Source organism: Palaemon carinicauda, chromosome 45 (genome assembly GCF_036898095.1).
Source record: "Palaemon carinicauda isolate YSFRI2023 chromosome 45, ASM3689809v2, whole genome shotgun sequence".
NCBI classification, from domain to species: Eukaryota; Metazoa; Arthropoda; class Malacostraca; order Decapoda; family Palaemonidae; genus Palaemon; species Palaemon carinicauda.
The window spans coordinates 29,623,164-29,641,320 of NC_090769.1; the positions used below are offsets into that span (position 1 = coordinate 29,623,164).

Sequence of the window (18,157 nt, forward strand, 5' to 3'; positions counted from 1 at the left end):
CTCCCGTGGCGACTGAAGTCCCGGTGGAATCAAGGTTACGATTCTCCGGACGTTCTGATCCCTATGGGACCTGCGGAACGGACGGACCTCCAGTGGTGGGTGACAGACGAGAACCTACGAAGAGGAGTGGATCTTCTCGTCCTCCCCCCGGATTTAATGGTGTTCTCGGATGCCTCAAAGAAGGGTGGTGGGGCCCACGTACTGCACCACACGACCTTAGGTCTGTGGTCAGAATCAGAAAAGTGTCTCCATATAAATCTTCTAGAGATGAAGGCCGTCTTTCTGGCCCTTCAACAGTTCCAACAATACCTGGCGGGTCACTCTGTGGTGGTGATGAGCGACAACACCACAGTAGTGGCTTACATCAACAAACAAGGAGGTACCTTTTCGAAGCAGCTATCCCATCTTGCAGTAGAGATACTGAGATGGGCCAAAGTCCACTCGATTCCGCTATCGGCACGTTTCATTCCAGGCAAAAAGAATGTGCTTGCCGACAATCTGAGCAGAGCGTCTCAGATAGTGAGTACCGAATGATCTTTGGATCATCTAGTAGCCAACAAAGTCCTGACTTTGTGGGGTTCTCCGACTGTGGATCTGTTCACAACAGCTCTGAACTTCAAGCTTCCGCTGTACTGCTCCCCAGTTCCAGACCCCAAGGCTCTCTGGCAAGATGCCTTCCAACAACGGTGGGACAACATCGATGTTTACGCCTTTCCCCCGCTCTGTCTGATGAGGAGAGTGCTCAACAAGACCAGAACATCGATCAATCTTTCGATGACCCTCATAGCTCCGCTATGGCATCACGCGGAATGGTTTCCGGACCTTCTGCAACTCCTAACAGAGCTACCGAGAGAGCTCCCTCCATGGCACAATCTACTCAGACAACCACATGCCAACATCTTCCACAAAGCCGTAGCTTCGCTACGACTTCACGCCTGGAGACTATCCAGCATCTCCTCGCTGAGAGAGGATTTTCACAACAAGTTGCAGTCAGGATGTCTGGACATCTGCGAAAGTCATCCGCAGCTGTCTACCAGGCAAAGTGGAAAGTCTTCTGTGGTTGGTGTCGTGGAAGGGGTATCTCTCCACTTAGTGCCACTATTCCAACAATAGCGGAGTTCCTTATGTATTTGCGGGAAGAAATGCGCCTTTCAGGTTCGGCAGTGAAAGGCTATCGCTCAGCCTTAAGTCTAGCTTACAGGATGAAGGGAATGGGAACTTTCCCTACTCATACGAAATTATGAACTTACCTGCCCTCAGTCGGAAGTGAGACCTCCTCCATGGAACGTGGTTAGAGTTCTCAGGTCTCCTAAGAGACCTCCCTATGAACCATTACGCCAGGCTTCAGACCGCCACCTAACCTGGAAGACGGTGTTCCTACTAGCTTTGGCTTCGGCCAAGCGTGTTAGCGAACTTCATGATCTCTCGTATGACATCGCCCATTCAAGGGAATGGGGGGAGGTAACGTTCAGATTCGTCCCTGAGTTTATTGCTAAGACTCAGAATCCGGGAGTAGCAGATCCTCGGTTCGACTTCTTCCGGATTTCTAGTCTCCGTTTTGTAACAGATGACCCAGACCATCTCCTACTATTCCCAGTAAGGAGTTTGAGGCTATATCTTAAAAGAAAAGCTGCAGTTCGTCCTCATGTGCCAGCTTTATTCGTTAGCACAGGGAGGACTAAGAGGAGGGTCACTAAGAACACCATATCTGGATGGATTCGCAGGGTGATTCATCTGGCCCTGAATCCAGATCCTCCTCCGTCACATCGCCCTAGAACACATGATGTCAGGGGCGTAGCTACGTCCCTGGCCTTCAAAAAGAATTTTTCAGTGACGCAGGTCCTTCAAGCGGGGTTGTGGAAGCGTCGGACAACCTTCACAGCCCACTACCTGCAAGACGTGACCCTCAGGAGGCTCGATACGTTCTTTATCGGCCCTGTGGTGGCTGCACAACAGCTTGGTTTAAAACCTCAAGCTCCTTATTGGACAAGTAGCAGAAGGTTGAGGGCATTGTTACCCGGTTTTAGTGTGCATGAATGAAAAGGTTTGACTGGCCCTTATTCTCTTCATCTCTTGGGGAAAGCAGCATCTTGGGTTCTCTGCATAGCTGACCTCAAACCACTGCAGGTAAACCATGTTTCCTTGTGTTCCTAGCATTAAGTTAATACTGTCACGTCCCCATACCCTGACGAAGTGGTATTGGGAAAGTCCTAGCCTACAAGTTTCCATTTAAAGAACTTCAGATCAACTTCCTAGGACGAGTCACACTTCGTTATGCCTTTACACACAGCTTACGTTGGCCGCAGTCCTTGCGTAGAAAGGTTCTAGCGAGGTGCAGGGACTCCTTATTTCTTGAGTGCTGACACACTCAAATACCGCGTCCCCAGGCAAAGCCAAAAAAGCCAGTACTGGCTGGGACGTCCACCCTTCCTAATGGGCGAGTCACCCCTATTAAATAGCGTGGTTTTTATGTCAGCTATGGAACAAATGACAAATTGGTAGATAATTTGTATTTTTCCTAACTATACAAACCTTAGCTATTTAATCAAACTTGCCCGCCAGCCCTATCCCCCTTGAAGACCTACCGCCAAGCAAAGTGAGCTCAAGCACAGGTGTGGGGGGGGGGAGCAAGCTACCCTTCCCTACCCCTGCTAACTAGCGGTGTGGGTAGTAAACCCTCGTTAAATTTTAATGGCTTGTCATTTCAGCTACGCCGAAAGTAATACCCCTATTAAATAGCTAAGGTTTGTATAGTTAGGAAAAATACAAATTATCTATGAATTTGTCATTTTTTTGTGAGCACTGGCCACTCCAGAAAGAAAGTATCCAGAAACACTATAATATCTCTTTCTGGTTAAGAGAAACAATCAGGAAAACTTGAATCTGCTTGGAAAAAGTTGCCAAGAACCCCCTTAAGCATGTGATATACGTGGGCTTGCCAACCTTAGCGTTCCACAAAAATGACTCTGTAGCACAAATTTTCAATGCTGATGTATGGAAGAGACAAACCAGTTTTATGGACCGTTTATCTTGAAGATTACACACTTGGGTCTCTAGACACGTTTTCTTTAGGGCCTATTGTGGCAGCACAACAAATAATGTACAGTAATTATAAGCTCTTACAAGACACATAAGTCTTTATATTAGTCATTATTTATTTTCTGCCTTATAAGGGTATGTAATGGGCACTAAGGTGGATGGCCTTATTTGGACTTGAAACCTTAACTTGGAATTCACCTTAATGCAATTAGAATGCCCTGAATTTTAAGTTTTTGATGATATATGGAATATTTGATTGTATTATGTAACACTGGCTGTTCATATGACTTAACCCCTGGCAAAGAATATCACCCTCTAGACTAGACCATACGGCCTTGTTTCTTTATAAGAGCCGGGTATACTGATCACAAATTATTCTTTGATCTCTTGCTATTACTTATAGTAGTTGTATCTATGGGAGAGGAAGGGCATACCTCTTAACTTCATGGAGACTTCCTCCCACCTAAGGAAGACTCTCATATAAATGACTCAGAAGTTTGTATCTGCATAGGAATAAACTACAAATTTTAAATACAATTTGTATTTTTCCCAGCTGTTCAGACTTTTCATTGATCAAATATCCTGCCTCAACTGCCCTGCAAGTCTTTGACCAGGAAACAACCAAGCGTTGTGAGCAGCTGTCATAGGTCGCATGTGCAGTGGTTACGTAGCAACAAAATATGACACAATCTATGTTTTTTAATTGTCTGGTCATAGAAACATAAACTAGGAGTAACCCATATAAATGACTCAGGTTTGTATAGCTAGGAAAAATACCAATTGTATATAGAATTTGTAGTATTTCTAACCATTTAACCTAGTAGTGTATAATTCAATTCTTGTACCAATTTTAAAAGTAATAAAGTTATTATTGATGCTACTGTATACAAATTTACGTACAAGTTAATTATGTTGAAATTATTGTTGATGCAAAATTACTAGTAAGACTTATTACCATTCAGAATCATATTGTATAAAACATCTTTTACTATATGCTACTGTAGTCTTATAATTTGGTCCCACTCTACCTAAGCCACTTGGTGAGTCCTGCATATACATTTGATTTTTATTCCTATGCGGTTACAAACTTCTTGAGTCAATTTATACGAGGGTTGATTCTAATTTCATTTTCTTTGGCCAGACAGTAAAAAAGAAATCAGTAGATTACGTCATGCTGCGTTGCTTAGCAACTGCTGCTCATGATGTGCTACTCTTGAATCAAGTGCTTACTCACAATGCTTCTGGCTGGGAAGGAGGTTGGACGTGCCTTCTTTCTCTTCTGCGATCAGAGAACCGCATCACCTACTCATACCCTTATAGTCCTTGTCTTTTGTGTCTTTGACATTATTTGTCACTTGCGTGCTTCATTATTTGTGAATTACACGTTTGTACCTTTCGACATAATGTCAAATTCGGTTTGTCCATCGTGTAGAGGTAAAAGATGTTCTGTGGAATCTCCATGCCAGTATTGTAGGGAGTGGTAGTCCTCCTAAGGGGAGAGATATCTTTTTCACTGTAAGAAAAAAGAGATTGTTCCCCTTCTTCGCCTTCTGTTAGTAATGAGAAGAAACGTAAGTTGGGTTTGGGCGTTAGCATTATTCGTTATCTCCCCTCTTAGTTCTGTGTGTCAAGATCCCTCTGAGGCTTCAGTCATAGATGACGACGGCCGTAATTTTGTAAAAATCTATTCTATTGGTAGTAATAATGTGCAGTATGAGATTAACCTGTTCTTATTTTCTTATTGCGGATCCCCTGGCTACGAGTATGCTCCCTGACCCGGATCTGTTAAATGCATTTATCCCTGTTTATTTTCTTTTGTCTAGATCTCCCTCACACTGTAAGAGTGTGCTGAGTGGAGATTTATATATATATCAGGTTATGCAGGTAAGATATTTCCCCCTTTAGAAGTGTCTCCCATCAGAACAGTGAAAGCATCTCCTTGTTCCCGGAGGGACCTAAAATGAGAGTCTGTCATTTCCCCCCGTACTGAGGTAGCCTTATTGAAAGACCCTTATTACCTATCTCCAGCTCGAAATAACAAGCAAGGCCTGCCTCGCACACCCAAGGGTCCTTGGATGAAAACTCCTCTTAATAGTTCCTGGGACAAATCAAGGGAATTGTCATCTCTTTACTATGAGGCTGGCGAGACCGCTTTGGCTGCGTCATCCCCTCGAGTTGACAATGCCTTCATGCTCAAAGCAGCCCTCTCCTTCTAAGCCTAATACAGTAATGCTGTGTAATTTAGTGTAGCTTTTCCTGCTCTATCAAAAATTTTGATTAACAAGTCTGAACACACCACTGTGAGAGGCGACCCCTCCGCAACAGGTCCAAGCAAGTTGTCACCCCTGAACATCATGACATCACTTAATGCGCCTCCATCTTAATGTGTGAAAGTATTCCCCCCGCGTCATAGTGATACTAGGGTTAATGTGACTACGCCCACCAGGTTGTAGAGGGCATGGTAGAACCTCCCCACATTGGTTCAAAGTTCCTCGAAGTTTTACAAACTTTCTGCTAGGAAGCAGTATGATGAATCTTACCCTATGCTAATAAGAACTCTGTGTCTTACGCTGAGAACAAACCTACTAATTGTCAAGATAGACCTCACACTAGCACTCAGTATGACTTTCATGCTGATAATGATGCACGTTCCACGGAACGTCATTCCTTTTCAGATAATTCTTTGCATGTAGAGAATGTAGATAAGGGGCATGAAAAGTTTCCCCCCTTCCTAAGGATCACTCCCCCATCTGACATATATGAAAGGAATAACGGTAGACGATGTCATCATCATCATCTACACCTATTGACGCAAAGAAGTGTGCTCAGAACACACTCGCCTCTTAAAACGAGTTCTGAGAGACTTCAATTACTCTGCAGTGCTAAAGGTGAATGTTCTTACGAAGGCAGTGAACTGAATTTCTCCCACTCTTCTGCCTCCTTTTCTCGTTATAATAGGAGTAACTCAAGGAAAGGAAGGACGTTCGAGAAAGAATTAAGAGCGCCGTTGAAACGGAACAATCTCATTTTGATATTATTAGTCTCATTGCGTGCAGGAGTACAGTACTGTACAAGCTCTGCTGATGTTCCCTACATTGATGCCCCAGTATCTAGCTATGAAACCTCGCATTTTATTAGATTATGAGCTCCATCGGCCATTTGAGGGGTTTGGATGAGCCTTCCTTTTTACAGACCGCTAACAGACGGTACGCTATCAACGCTACCCTACCTTTCAGCAGTCTCTAAATTCCAGATATAAGTTTTACGAGGATCTCCGAGGACACACTAGAGTTTCTAAATACTCAAGTCTCCGTAGCAGAAAATTTGCTGAAGTTGAGCAGATCTTTGAAGCTTCCTTCATTACCTCTGTCATGCCAGAGATGTTTTTATATTCACATTGGCACCTTTCAGAGTCCACTTCCCATTGATGCTGATGTGGCTAACTTAGTCCCATCTGTTCCTACGGAAAGATTACTCAATCTCCCCGTCATGATTTCATGGCCTGAACTAGCTTAACATGGAGGTGGCAGCCATGTTAGCTATACAAACATGCTCGTGGATAGACCACTGGCCCAGAGCACTCACTCGTTTTACAGTATCACAAGACCTTAAGGACTAGTCTGTGCATGAATAATTCAAGTAGCTTTCAAGAGCTGATGCTAAAGCCATAAAGTTCCTCCTTCATCAGAACATCTTCCTTTTGGGGAAATTGCATTCTTAAGAGGCGCGATGCTGTCTTAGCCAGATGCTCTAGACAGCTGTCCCCTAGAGATGCTTTTGGTCGAAAGAAAGCCTCCAAGTTGCTTAACAAAGAAGCAATGAAGGGAATCTTGGACAACTCTCCAGGTTTCCCCAGCAATCTATTCCTGGTAGAAAAGCTGACAGGAGGTTGGAGACCTTTCATAGACTTCTCCCTCTTGAACCTCTCTATTTCACAGACAAGGTTCAAGAAGGAGACCCCCAACCTCCTTTCTCCATGCCATCAGAAGGAACAACTACTTCCTGACCATAAACCTAAAAGACACCTATTTTCAGGTCCCCATCTACCCTGCCTCGAGTAAGTACCCAAGGTTTCCCTTTTGAGACAAGGTTTTCCAATTCAAGGTTCAGTGCTGTAGCCTATCTACAAGTCCTCAAGTCTTCATCCTTGTTTCAGCCTGGGGTCATTCCATGGGCATGAGGCTCATGAGATACCTAGATGACTGATTTCTCTTAGCAGAATCCTGAGTTCTCCTGCTGAAACACAGAGACCTACTGGTGGATCTGTGCAATGAGTTAAGGATCCATATAAACCTGCAGAAGTTTGGCCTTGTCCCCAAGCAGTCTATCAGGTATCTAGGCATGGACATGGACTTGGTTCAAGCCAAACCCTTTCCTTCAGCAGACAGAATAGCAACGTTCAGAACATTGACAACGACCTTTCTGAGAGGGAAACTCCTGCCTGCCCTGACGTGGCAGAAGTTTCTAGGCTCTCTCTCCTTGTTAGAGAAACTAGTTCCTCTAGGGAGGTTGCATCTGCACTGGGTGCAATGGGCTCTTAAAAATCAGTGGTCACAAGCTTCAGACCATCCTGCAACCCTACTGCTAGTACCTCAGATGATAATGTGGTGGCTGGACAAGGAGAACCTGTTAGCTGGAACCCCCTCTCCCATGCTCCCCCTCTACGGCTCATGCTGTTCACAGATGCATCTAGCCAAGGATGGGGTGCTCACCTGGGGAAGAAGCAAATCTCAGGCTTATGATCAGAAGAGGACAAGACCTTCTGCATAAACTTCCTGGAAGTTACTTCACTTCGCGAAGACTGAAAGGTCATTCTTTGGTGTTAATGAGCAGTAACTCCGCAGAAGTGACCTACATCTCCAAACAAGGAGGCATAGCCTCTCTTCTATTATGCAATCTAGTAGTAGAGATACTTGAGTGGACACAGTCCCAGGCGGTCTCTCTCTCAGCAAGGTTTATCCCAGGAACATCATTGTAGACCAGTTGAGCTCTTGAGGGAGGACAGTTGGTTCAGAATGGTCTTTGCTTCCTCTAGTGGCGGAGAGACTTGTGAATTTGTGGGGTTCCTCGTCTATGGACATGTTCGCCACCCACCTGAATCACAAACTCCCGGTGTCTTACTCTCCCGTCCCAGACCAAGCAGCAGTGATGGGAGACGCATTTCAACACCCATGGGACGCCTTCCCACCGTTCTGTCTGAATCGTCAGACATTAAACAGAATCAGACATACAAGGGAGTCAGAGTAATGCTAGTGGCCCCAAGCTGGCCTGCATGGGAGTGGTATTCATACCTACTGGAACTTCTCACCAAAGTATTGAGAGAACTTCCAGAATGGCCAAAACTACTACGCTAACCTCACATAAGAAAATTCCAAGATGCAGTACATTGCCTGTTCCTTCACAGCTGGAGACTATCCAGCATTTCCTCTGAAAGAAAGGCTTTTGTAGACCAACTGCAAATCAGTTTTCCGGATATTTCAGAAGTCTTTCGCAGCAATTTACCAGGCAAAGTTGAAAATCTTCTGTGATTGGCATTTAAGGGAACGTGCTCCACTCAAAGCCACTACTGTATTCTCCTAATTGCAGATTTTTTAGAGTTCCTGAGAAACAAGAAGGCCCTTTCAGTCACTGCGGTGAAAGGCTACGGCTCGGCCTTGAGCCTAGTATTCAGACTGGAAGGACTGGAACTCCTAGCCTTGATTAAGATTTCCGAGCAGTCTTGTCCTCCACGAGAATTAAAACCCCCTTCCTGAGATGTGATCAAGGTCTTACGGGCCTTGAAAATATCCCCGTACGAACCTTAGACCATCTTCCTCCTTGCCGTAGCTTCAGCCAAGAGAGTGAGTGAATTACATGGTCTATCTCATCTTATGTCACATTCCAGAGGGTGGAGAGACCTATCTTTGTCCTTTCTTCCAGAATTTGTGGCCAAAATTAAAAATTCGGTTGATAATGATTTTTGACTTTCACAACCTTGTCTCTTAAAAGAGGTAACTGATGACCCAGATGATATGTTACTATGTTCTGTAAGAGCAGTGCGTAAATATTTGAAGAGAACACAATATCTCTGACCTAAAATCTCCATTTTGTTTGTGAGCACTGGTCGCTCCAAAAAAGCAAGTTTCCAGAAACACTATTTCTCTCTGGTGAGAGAAACTATCATGAGAGCCTATAAATCTATCTGGGGAAGTGTCTCCAAGGCCCCCCACCTCGAACACATGATATATGTGGGCTTGCCGCAACCTTAGCATTCCACAAAAACCACTCTGTAGCACAAGTTCTAAAAGTGGGAGTTTGGAAGAGAGCAGCAGTTTTTATGAACCATTACAGTACCTTAAAGATTCCACATAAAGGTCTTTAGACACCTTTTCTTTACGCCCTATTGTTGCTGCACAACAAATAGTCTAACCTTAAGCTCTTGTGGGACAAATAGCTGCTCTTATCCCAGGCATCTGTTATTCTCTGCAATATATATATTACGTAAAAAGGCAGGTGGTAATGTTGATTGGACTTGAAGCCCCCACTTGGATCCACCCTAATACAAGTAAGAATACTTAGTTTTGTGTACTGGCTGATGTATAAGAATCTATTAATAAAATGCAACACTTCATGTTCATATCACTACCCTGGCAAAGCTCTCCAGAATGGAACAGAAGGCCCTCCCTTATTACAAGCCGGCTGCACTGTTCACAAATAATTCACTTTGACTTCTTACTATTACTATAGTAATTGTACATTGAAAGAGAAGGGTTGACCTACCTTCTCTGAGACTTCCCCTTAACCCTGGATAGGTACGGTGGGTCGTTTGCGACCCCGAGCGTCAAAAAAAAACAGGTTTTTCTCACGTGACTCACCCCTGTGACTGAATTTGTGGGTGATCGACCTGCAGGAGGTGTCTCCCCTACACGCTCTAGTAGTGTCCAGATGTGCATTGCTGTAGCTGTACTCCTTCCCCGATTTCTGAGACGCGTCGGGGTCGTTCGCGTCCGAGTTTACCCTTCTGAGGTAGTTTGCATAATTATCAAAGTTATTACGTATTATGAAATTGTCGTAGAATGGTGCAACTTGTATAGGTTATCAGTTGTGGAAAGTCTTGGTGGATTGTTTGGCTACCATGTGCATGTTTTTTTTTTTTAGTTAAAATGTCGTTCATCACCACGAGGACCATTTTACCGCGAGTGCCCCTTTTTCATTTTTTTTCATTTTTTTGCCTAGTCATTTTTCCGTAAGATATTGCCAAATAGTGTCGTAAAACTTTTGCTTGTTTAGTGTTGGAAAGTGTGTCTAGATGATCTGGCTACCCATGCATGACTTTGTTTTTGTCAGATACGACGTAGTTATTGGTATATTGGGTATTTAACTGCGGTTACCAATTTCTGTTTTTTTTTCAATATTTGTAAAAATTACTACGTAGTAAGGAATTGCCGTATATTATTCATTTTTTTTTTCATGTTTATGTGTTAGAAAGTGTGCCTTGATGGTTGGGCTAACACGTGCATGTCTTTTTTTTATCTGAGATGTCGTATATTAGAATGTCGGGCATTTTACCGCGAGTGTCCCTTTTTCATTTTTTTTCATTTTTTTGCCAAGTCATTTTTCCGTAAGATATTGCGAAATAGTGTCGTAAAACTTTTGCTTTTTTAGTGTTGGAAAGTGTGTCTAGATGATCTGGCTACCCATGCGTGATTTTGTTTTTGTCAGATACGACGTAGTTATTGGTATATTGGGTATTTAACTGCGGTTGCCAATTTCTGTTTTTTTTTTCAATATTTGTAAAAATTACTACGTAGTAAGGAATTGCCGTATATTATTGATTTTTTTTTCATGTTTATGTGTTAGAAAGTGTACCTTGATGGTTGGGCTAACACGTGCATGTCTTTTTTTTATCTGAGATGCCGTATATTAGAATGTTGGGCATTTTTCCGCGAGTGCCCCTTTTTATTTGTTTTGCATTTTTTTGCTTAGTCATGTTACCGTAAGGAATTGGCAAGTAGTGTCGCAAAACTTATATTTTTATAGTGTTGGAAAGTGTTTCTAGATGATCTGGCTACCCATGCCTATTTTTTTTTTAGCCAGATATGGCGTATATATAAGTAAGTGTTCGATTTTCCTGTGATTGCCATTTTTTTCGTTTTTTCCCATTTCTTTCAAAATTACTACGTACTAAGGAACTATCACAGAGTAATATTTCATTTATATGTTTATTTGTCGGAAAATATGCCTTGATGGTTTGCCTAGCACGTGGCTGAATTTTTTTTTTTTCTGAAATGCCGTATATTAGAATGGCCATTTTTCCACGAGTGCCCCTTTTTATTTGTTTTGCATTTTTTTGCTTAGTCATGTTACCGTAAGGAATTGGCAAGTAGTGTCGCAAAACTTATATTTTTATAGTGTTGGAAAGTGTTTCTAGATGATCTGGCTACCCATGCCTATCTTTTTTTTAGCCAGATATGGCGTATATATAGGTATGTGTTCGATTTTCCGGTGATTGCCATTTTTTCGTTTTTTCCCAATTCTTTCAAAATTACTACGTACTAAGGAACTATCACAGAGTAATGATTCCTCTAGATGTTTATTTGTCGGAAAATTTTGTTTACTTTTTTTTTGATTGAATATCATCAAATTTTTTTTAGCTAAAATATTGTTTTACATTTTTTTTTTCGATTTTATTTCCCTTCAAAAAAAATTTTTTGGGTCAGAATTTTAATTTTATAGTCGTAAAATAATCGACAATTATCCAGCAACCCACCATACAATTTTTATGCATATCCAATAATAATTAGATTAGTAAATAACACCTTGAAATTGACATACCCTTCCTACATATTCTTGTTCCCTATAGAATTTGTGATATTTTGGTATATTTTTACCTGCATAAATATCATATTATATATTAAATATATGTATTTTTTTACGAAATTTCCAAGTACTCAAAAAATTACCTTTAGATATGGCCCCTGATATAAATGTAATTTACAAAATAATGAAGATTTTTTTACATATTTCTATTTTAGGATAACATATGTTTATTCCCTAAAAAAATTAGCCACTTCCTATTTCATTTGGGTACCCAAAAAAATTCATGAAATTTGGACAATTTTTTTTGGCCAAAAAAAGTTACCCATTTTTTCTCATTTCAGATCTTCACCTCCATGGGTCTGACTTCATCCTTTTGGATGTGTCCTAAACATTCAAGAATCAATTCCTAAAAGGATTTGTGTATATATGTATAAACTTTTTTTTTTATGAATTTTTATGTCAGGTCTTTTTTTTTTCTACTTAATTTTTTGAAATATTTGTAATAAATAGTTTTTCTGCAGATGAGTAGTATTTATCTTTACAGTTTTTTTAAGCATTCATTGAAGTTTTTTTTGGCAAAAGAAAAAAGGAGGTTACTGCAAAAACTGATTTTTCAAGAATTTTTTTTGGCGTCGGGGTCGTTCGCGTCCGAGTATACCCTTAAAGGGGTGTCCGAGGACCGTACCTATCCAGGGTTAAGGAAGACTCCCCATATAAAGGACTCAAAAGTTTGTATCTGCGTAGAAATAGACTACAAATTTTATATTTTTTATTTTTCCTAGCCATACAAAAAGTTATTTACCAAAGGTCTCGACTCAGCAACCTCTCAGGTCTTTGACCAGAAGTGTGTTGTGAGAAAGTGCTTGATGCAAGTATAGTGCATCATACGCAGCAGTTGCCCAGCAGTGCAGCATGACATAATCTACTGATTTCTTTTTTATTGTCTTGCCATAGAAAACAAAACTAGAAGTAAACCCCATATAAATGACACTGGTTTGTATAGATAGTAAAAATACAAATTACTGTATACAGTATACTGTACAATACTGTATGTAGTTTTAAATGTAGAAACAATTTATGAATCTTAAGTCTATGTATGTTTAAATCCACCCTATCATAACACTGAAAATAAGGAAGATTGATTTCTTCTTGAGATACTTTATATTTTCATTGAGATCTTATGGTACATATTTTAACTGAGAGCTTATGGTACAATGGAGAGCCTGTGTACTTTCTTTAAGGGCCAACATTCGAGGTGAATCTTGTGACAGATAACTTATGCTTGGCCATTTCTTTATTACACTTCTTTAAGTCTGGAGTATGTGTGGTGTTAAATTTTTAAATTTTTTATGCTTTTATTTTTTTTTCAGTGTACAAATTTTCTTCAAATATCCTGTCATAAATACATGTGTAGTTAATCGTATGCATTTTTGCTGTTCATTTCAGTTTCATGTGGATGCACTTTCAAATCAAGAAAACTTGCTCATCACCAAGTTCAGGACCTTTTACCTGTATTTTCCGAACAGTATATGCTCATGATAATAGTTTGTTTATATATAAATGCATTTCTTAACAGGTGGAGATTCGAGGTTGCTCAATGCATGCAGCCGAACTCATTGTGGAGGAGACACGCAAAATCTTGAAAGCAGGCGGCCTTCCAACTGCTGGACTTAACAGCATTAAGGTGGATTACTTCCTCTGGGATTACAGGCTGATGCATGCAGAAGAGTTAAACAGTACTCCTTATCATAGAGTTCGGTGCATTTACTATTAGCTCTTTTTACAGTACTGTTAAGTAATGGTCTTTTTGTAGTTTGATGGTTAATGCACTTCACAAAGGTATGATTTTGAGCTGGTGTATGAATTTGGTATATCATCTTGAAGATTAATTTTATTGGTGCTATAGTTTTCCATCAAGGGAACTGGTCAGCAATTTATGAAGATTAGGGGTTTGCTCTTGGCATGAATTTCAATTAACCCTTTGAATTTTGACGTATTTTACATCAGATTTTTAATACTGTTGGTGCCATTTCACATATTTTGTACCCAGTAATTACCTTATTTTTTAATATTTTCAAGTACAGTACAGTACCAGTATATATAAATTGTATAAATTATCTATTGGGCTATATGGTAATTAATATAAACTCCTATCTTGCATAAATTTTGTGCCAAGATGAGTTATGTAAAGTGTCATAAAAAAGGAAGACTGGGGTTTGAGTTTGGTGTTCAAAGGGTTAATTTATCATGCAAGTTGATTATTTTCAGGAAAGATAAATTTTACAGTTTGAACTAAAGGGGAAAATCATACTGGAAAGTTAATATATGGTCCTCACTAATATATAAATCCAAAAATATTTTACTAGTGATGATTAGATTATTAATTGTTGTGGAATTTATTTGCTTAAATAATAGTTTTAGTCCGAAAGAGGAAGTAAACCATTAATTAAATTTGATAGTTAATTAAATGATACAATATATGTAGTCTGAATTTCTTTGTTGAGCTTTTCTGTTTGCAACTGGGAAAAATGATATGCAGAACAATATTAAATTTACATGCTATGAAGTGAAAAAGTCACAAGTATTTAAAATGAAAATTTAATCCACCAAAAAATAGTTACCAAGTTAGCATTGAGGCCAAGTTTCTAACTAATACAAACATGGAGTTATTTATGTGGATATTCTTTCAGTGGCAGCTGGAAGTAGCCATTAGACTTGATTGCTAGGTGGCAGCCTGCCTAACTGCACAAGCGGGTAGGCTAGGGGTGGCTGGGGGATATCCAGCTGCCTCTACATAGTCTCCCAGCATTGAGACGTCAATTTTTTATTGCAGGCAGTACTTCTGGGGAACAGGTGACGGCGGTCCCCCAGGTGATGGTGGGCAGATTTATATAAATAACTCCAGGTTTATGTTAGTTAGGGGAAAATACAAATTATCTGCAAATTTGTCATTTGGATAACTTGTCATTTGTTCCCATACTAATAAACCTTCCGTTATTTATGTAGATGGCTCACTCTTAGATGTGTGGAAGTCCTAGATCTGGCATGACCATTGACCCGGTTTTACCTGGTACAGTGTATGACTTTGCAACCTTGCTGAAATATGCAAAGCGAGTATACTCACGGCCTGTGCAATTTAGTAAAATAGAGGTTGCTATTTGTATGAACATCTGTGAGTTTATATAGGAAAGCAATGCGGACGTAGACAGTATAACAGTTTATACCTTATACTAGGCTACACAAGGGAAGTGATAATTACCTGCAGAGGTTGAAGCCAGATTGCAGAGGGACCTTTGGTGCTGTACCTCAAGGGAAGGGAAGATAAAGAAAGGAAATTCAAGAGATTCTTCTCGTTCATCCCAATCTTAACCCGTTTAAGAAATGCCCTCAACCAACTGCTTACTTGTCCATCAAGGAGCCTGTGGTATCTTGAACCATTTGTTGAGCAGCCACTACAGGACTGATAGTAAACATATAGTCTCTCCTGTATGTCATGTCTTAGGGGTAATGGGCTGTGAATGTTGTTTGTCTTTTCCACACGCCCGCTTGGAGAAGCTGCATTTAAACGCCAAGGAAGTACCGATTCCCCTGACATCATGGGCGGTCCACGAGCCTGAGGAGCATCAGGAGCCAAGGCTCTTTCGATCACTTGGCGAATCAAGGAGGAAACTGTGTTCTTGGTGATCCTCCTCTTTACTCTCCCTGAGCTAACAAACAGAGATGTTAGTCTGGGCCATGTTGCTGCAGTGCGTTTAAAAGAGTATCTCAAACTCCTCACAGGGCTAAGTACAGTAACAACTGATCTTGGTTTTTGGTTACAGAACGAAGACTCGCACTCTGAAAGGGCCCAAATCTATGGTCCAGTACCCCTGGTTTTTGAGTCTTGGCAATAAACTCAGCGTCACTTCCCCCATCCATTTGAATGGGCGATGTCATACAAGAGGCTTTGAAGTTCACTGACTTTGCCGAGGCTAAAGCAAGCAGGAACGCCATCTTCAAAGTGAGATTTCGGTCAGTTGCATGGCGTAATGGTTCGTAGAGAGGTCCTTTCAAGGATCTCAAGACGTGAACCAAGTTCCAAGGAGGAGGCCTGATCTCTGACTGGGGGCAAGTGATCTCATAACTCCGTATGAGTATGGAAAGCTCTAACGAGGAAGAAATGTTGACTCCTTTCAGCTTGAAGGCAAGGCTTAAGGTTGAGTGATAGCCTTTCACCGCTGATACTGAAAGGAGCTTTCCCTCCCGAAAGTATACAAGAAACTCCACTATTACTAGAATAGTGGCATAGATTGGAAAGATATTCCTTCCACGACACCAACCGCAAGACTCCATTTTGCCTGGTAGACCAAGGCTGAGGACCTACGCAAGTGTCCGGACATTAGTTCTGCAACTTGTCGTGAAAAACCCTTCTTAGAGAGAAGACGCTGGTTAGTCTCCACATGTAAAGTCGAAGCGACTGCATGGTTTTGGGGAAGATGTTTGCGTGTGGCTGTTTGAGTAGATTTTGTCGTGGAGGGAGTTCTCTCGATAGATCTACTAGAAGTTGCAAGAGGTCTGGAAACCACACTGCATGATGCCATAGCAGACCTACAAGGGTCATCATAAGATCTTTGGATGCTCTTCGTCTTGTTGAGCAGTCTTCTCATCAGACAAAATGGAGGAAAGCCGTACACGATGTCCCACCGCTGTTGAAATGCATCTTGCCATAGAGCCTGAGGATCTGGGACTGGAAAACAGTACAGCGGAAGCTTCTTGTTTAGAGATATTGCGAACAGGTCTACAGTCGGGAACCCTGGCTATCAGAGGCTGTGAAAAGGTACTGCCCTGTTTGTTTGTTAGCCACTACTGTGGTATTGTCACTCATCAACACCATAGAGGGACCTGTCAGCAACTGTTGGAAGTGAGGAAGAGCCAGGTAGGATGCTTTCATCTCTAGAAGATTTATGTGCTAGTACCTTACTGACTTTGACCAAAGGCCGGAGATAGTATGGTGCAGCAGGTGAGCCCCCACCCTTCTTTTGATGCATCTGTGAAGAGCATCAAATCTGAAGGGGGAACGAGAAGATTCTGGCTTGGCCAAAGGTTTTTGTATACCATCTACCAACTCAAGTCAGTCACCTGTTCCTGAGTTATGGGAACTCAGGGTGTCCAGTGGGTCGGAGTGTTGGTTCCACACAGACTTCAGCTGCCAATGCAGGGATCTTATCCTGAGGGGGCAATTATGAACAAGACGGCGATCAGGGGAAGAAGTTCCAGAAGGGCGAAGGAATGGCGGTGTTCGTCCTTTAGTGCTGCTGGTGGAAGGCTCGCTGATCCCTGGAAGATCGTCACCTGCAACCCGAGGGTTCCTGTGGAAAGAAACAAGGTTGAGGGTTAAGGGACGATGAGGTCCCAGGATGGAGAGAGGGCTTGTCATCAGTGGGGGTCGTTGGCGAGGCAAACGTGAAAGCTCACCTCGTCCACGCGTGGCAGGGCCAGGAGAAGGTGACAGATAGACCTCCCACAGCTCCAGAGCATGAAATGTCGACGGCTAAAGAGAAGGATCCCTCGTGGCACCATGCTGAAGGTGCTGCAGCTCCTCCTCCGAAAGGGGTCCAGAAATCCCTAAGGATGTCCACACCTACAGCAGATCTGAAATGGAGAAAAACTCGCCAGCGGCTGAAGGAGAAGTTGCTCCTCTAGGGGAAGCAACCCCCCCCCCCCCAGTAGCCTGGGGTTGATAAGGAGTTAAGCGATCTGTGCCCCTTCTGGAATGTCCCTCGTTTAAGTGCTCACAAGAAGGTGCTATTGGGAGAGATTTGGGGGTGCGAGAACAATGCGCTCTGCTCGCCCCTGAAAGAATGATCGCGCTTAGTCGTCCAAACTTCTCCCACTGGGAAGCAGACCACTCCCTACACTGCGCAGGGCGAACCCTACTCGCATCGATGCCCTCGGCACGTAGGACACAAAAGAGTGTGGGTCGGTCTCTAACGACGACATGGAGGTCCTGCACGTGGCACCCTCTCGCCCGGGATATGTTATCATGGTGAAGGCGATCGCAGAAGAAGACACGCACACCTGCGAAGAGAAAGCAAAAAATTAAAAAGTCCAATGACAGTTACGAGGAGAGCGGACACGTCCGATCTCTACTGAGCCTACAGTATATTTATAGAGGTGGCTTGGTACGCCCCCACCCCTAGCCTACCCACTTATGCGGTTAGGCAGGGTTGCCACCTCACATTTAAATGTCTAATGGCTACCTCCAGCTGCCCCTGAAAGAATATCCATATAAATAATGGAAGGTTTATTAGTACGGGGACAAACAAAACCAAGTCAATTT

The 18,157-nt window shown here is 42.1% G+C and overlaps 1 protein-coding gene across 2 annotated transcripts in view; it reads left to right on the forward strand.

The window, feature by feature from the left end:
- LOC137634747 (queuosine 5'-phosphate N-glycosylase/hydrolase) overlaps positions 1-13,615 on the forward strand; it is a 76,055-nt gene extending 62,440 nt beyond the window's left edge. For both annotated transcript variants that reach the window (XM_068367246.1, XM_068367247.1), the window contains exon 4: positions 13,415-13,615. In XM_068367246.1, the coding sequence (XP_068223347.1) occupies positions 13,415-13,612 (198 nt within the window). In that variant the 3' untranslated portion in view covers positions 13,613-13,615. The remainder of the gene's footprint in view (positions 1-13,414) is intronic.
- Positions 13,616-18,157: the final 4,542 nt, after the last annotated feature.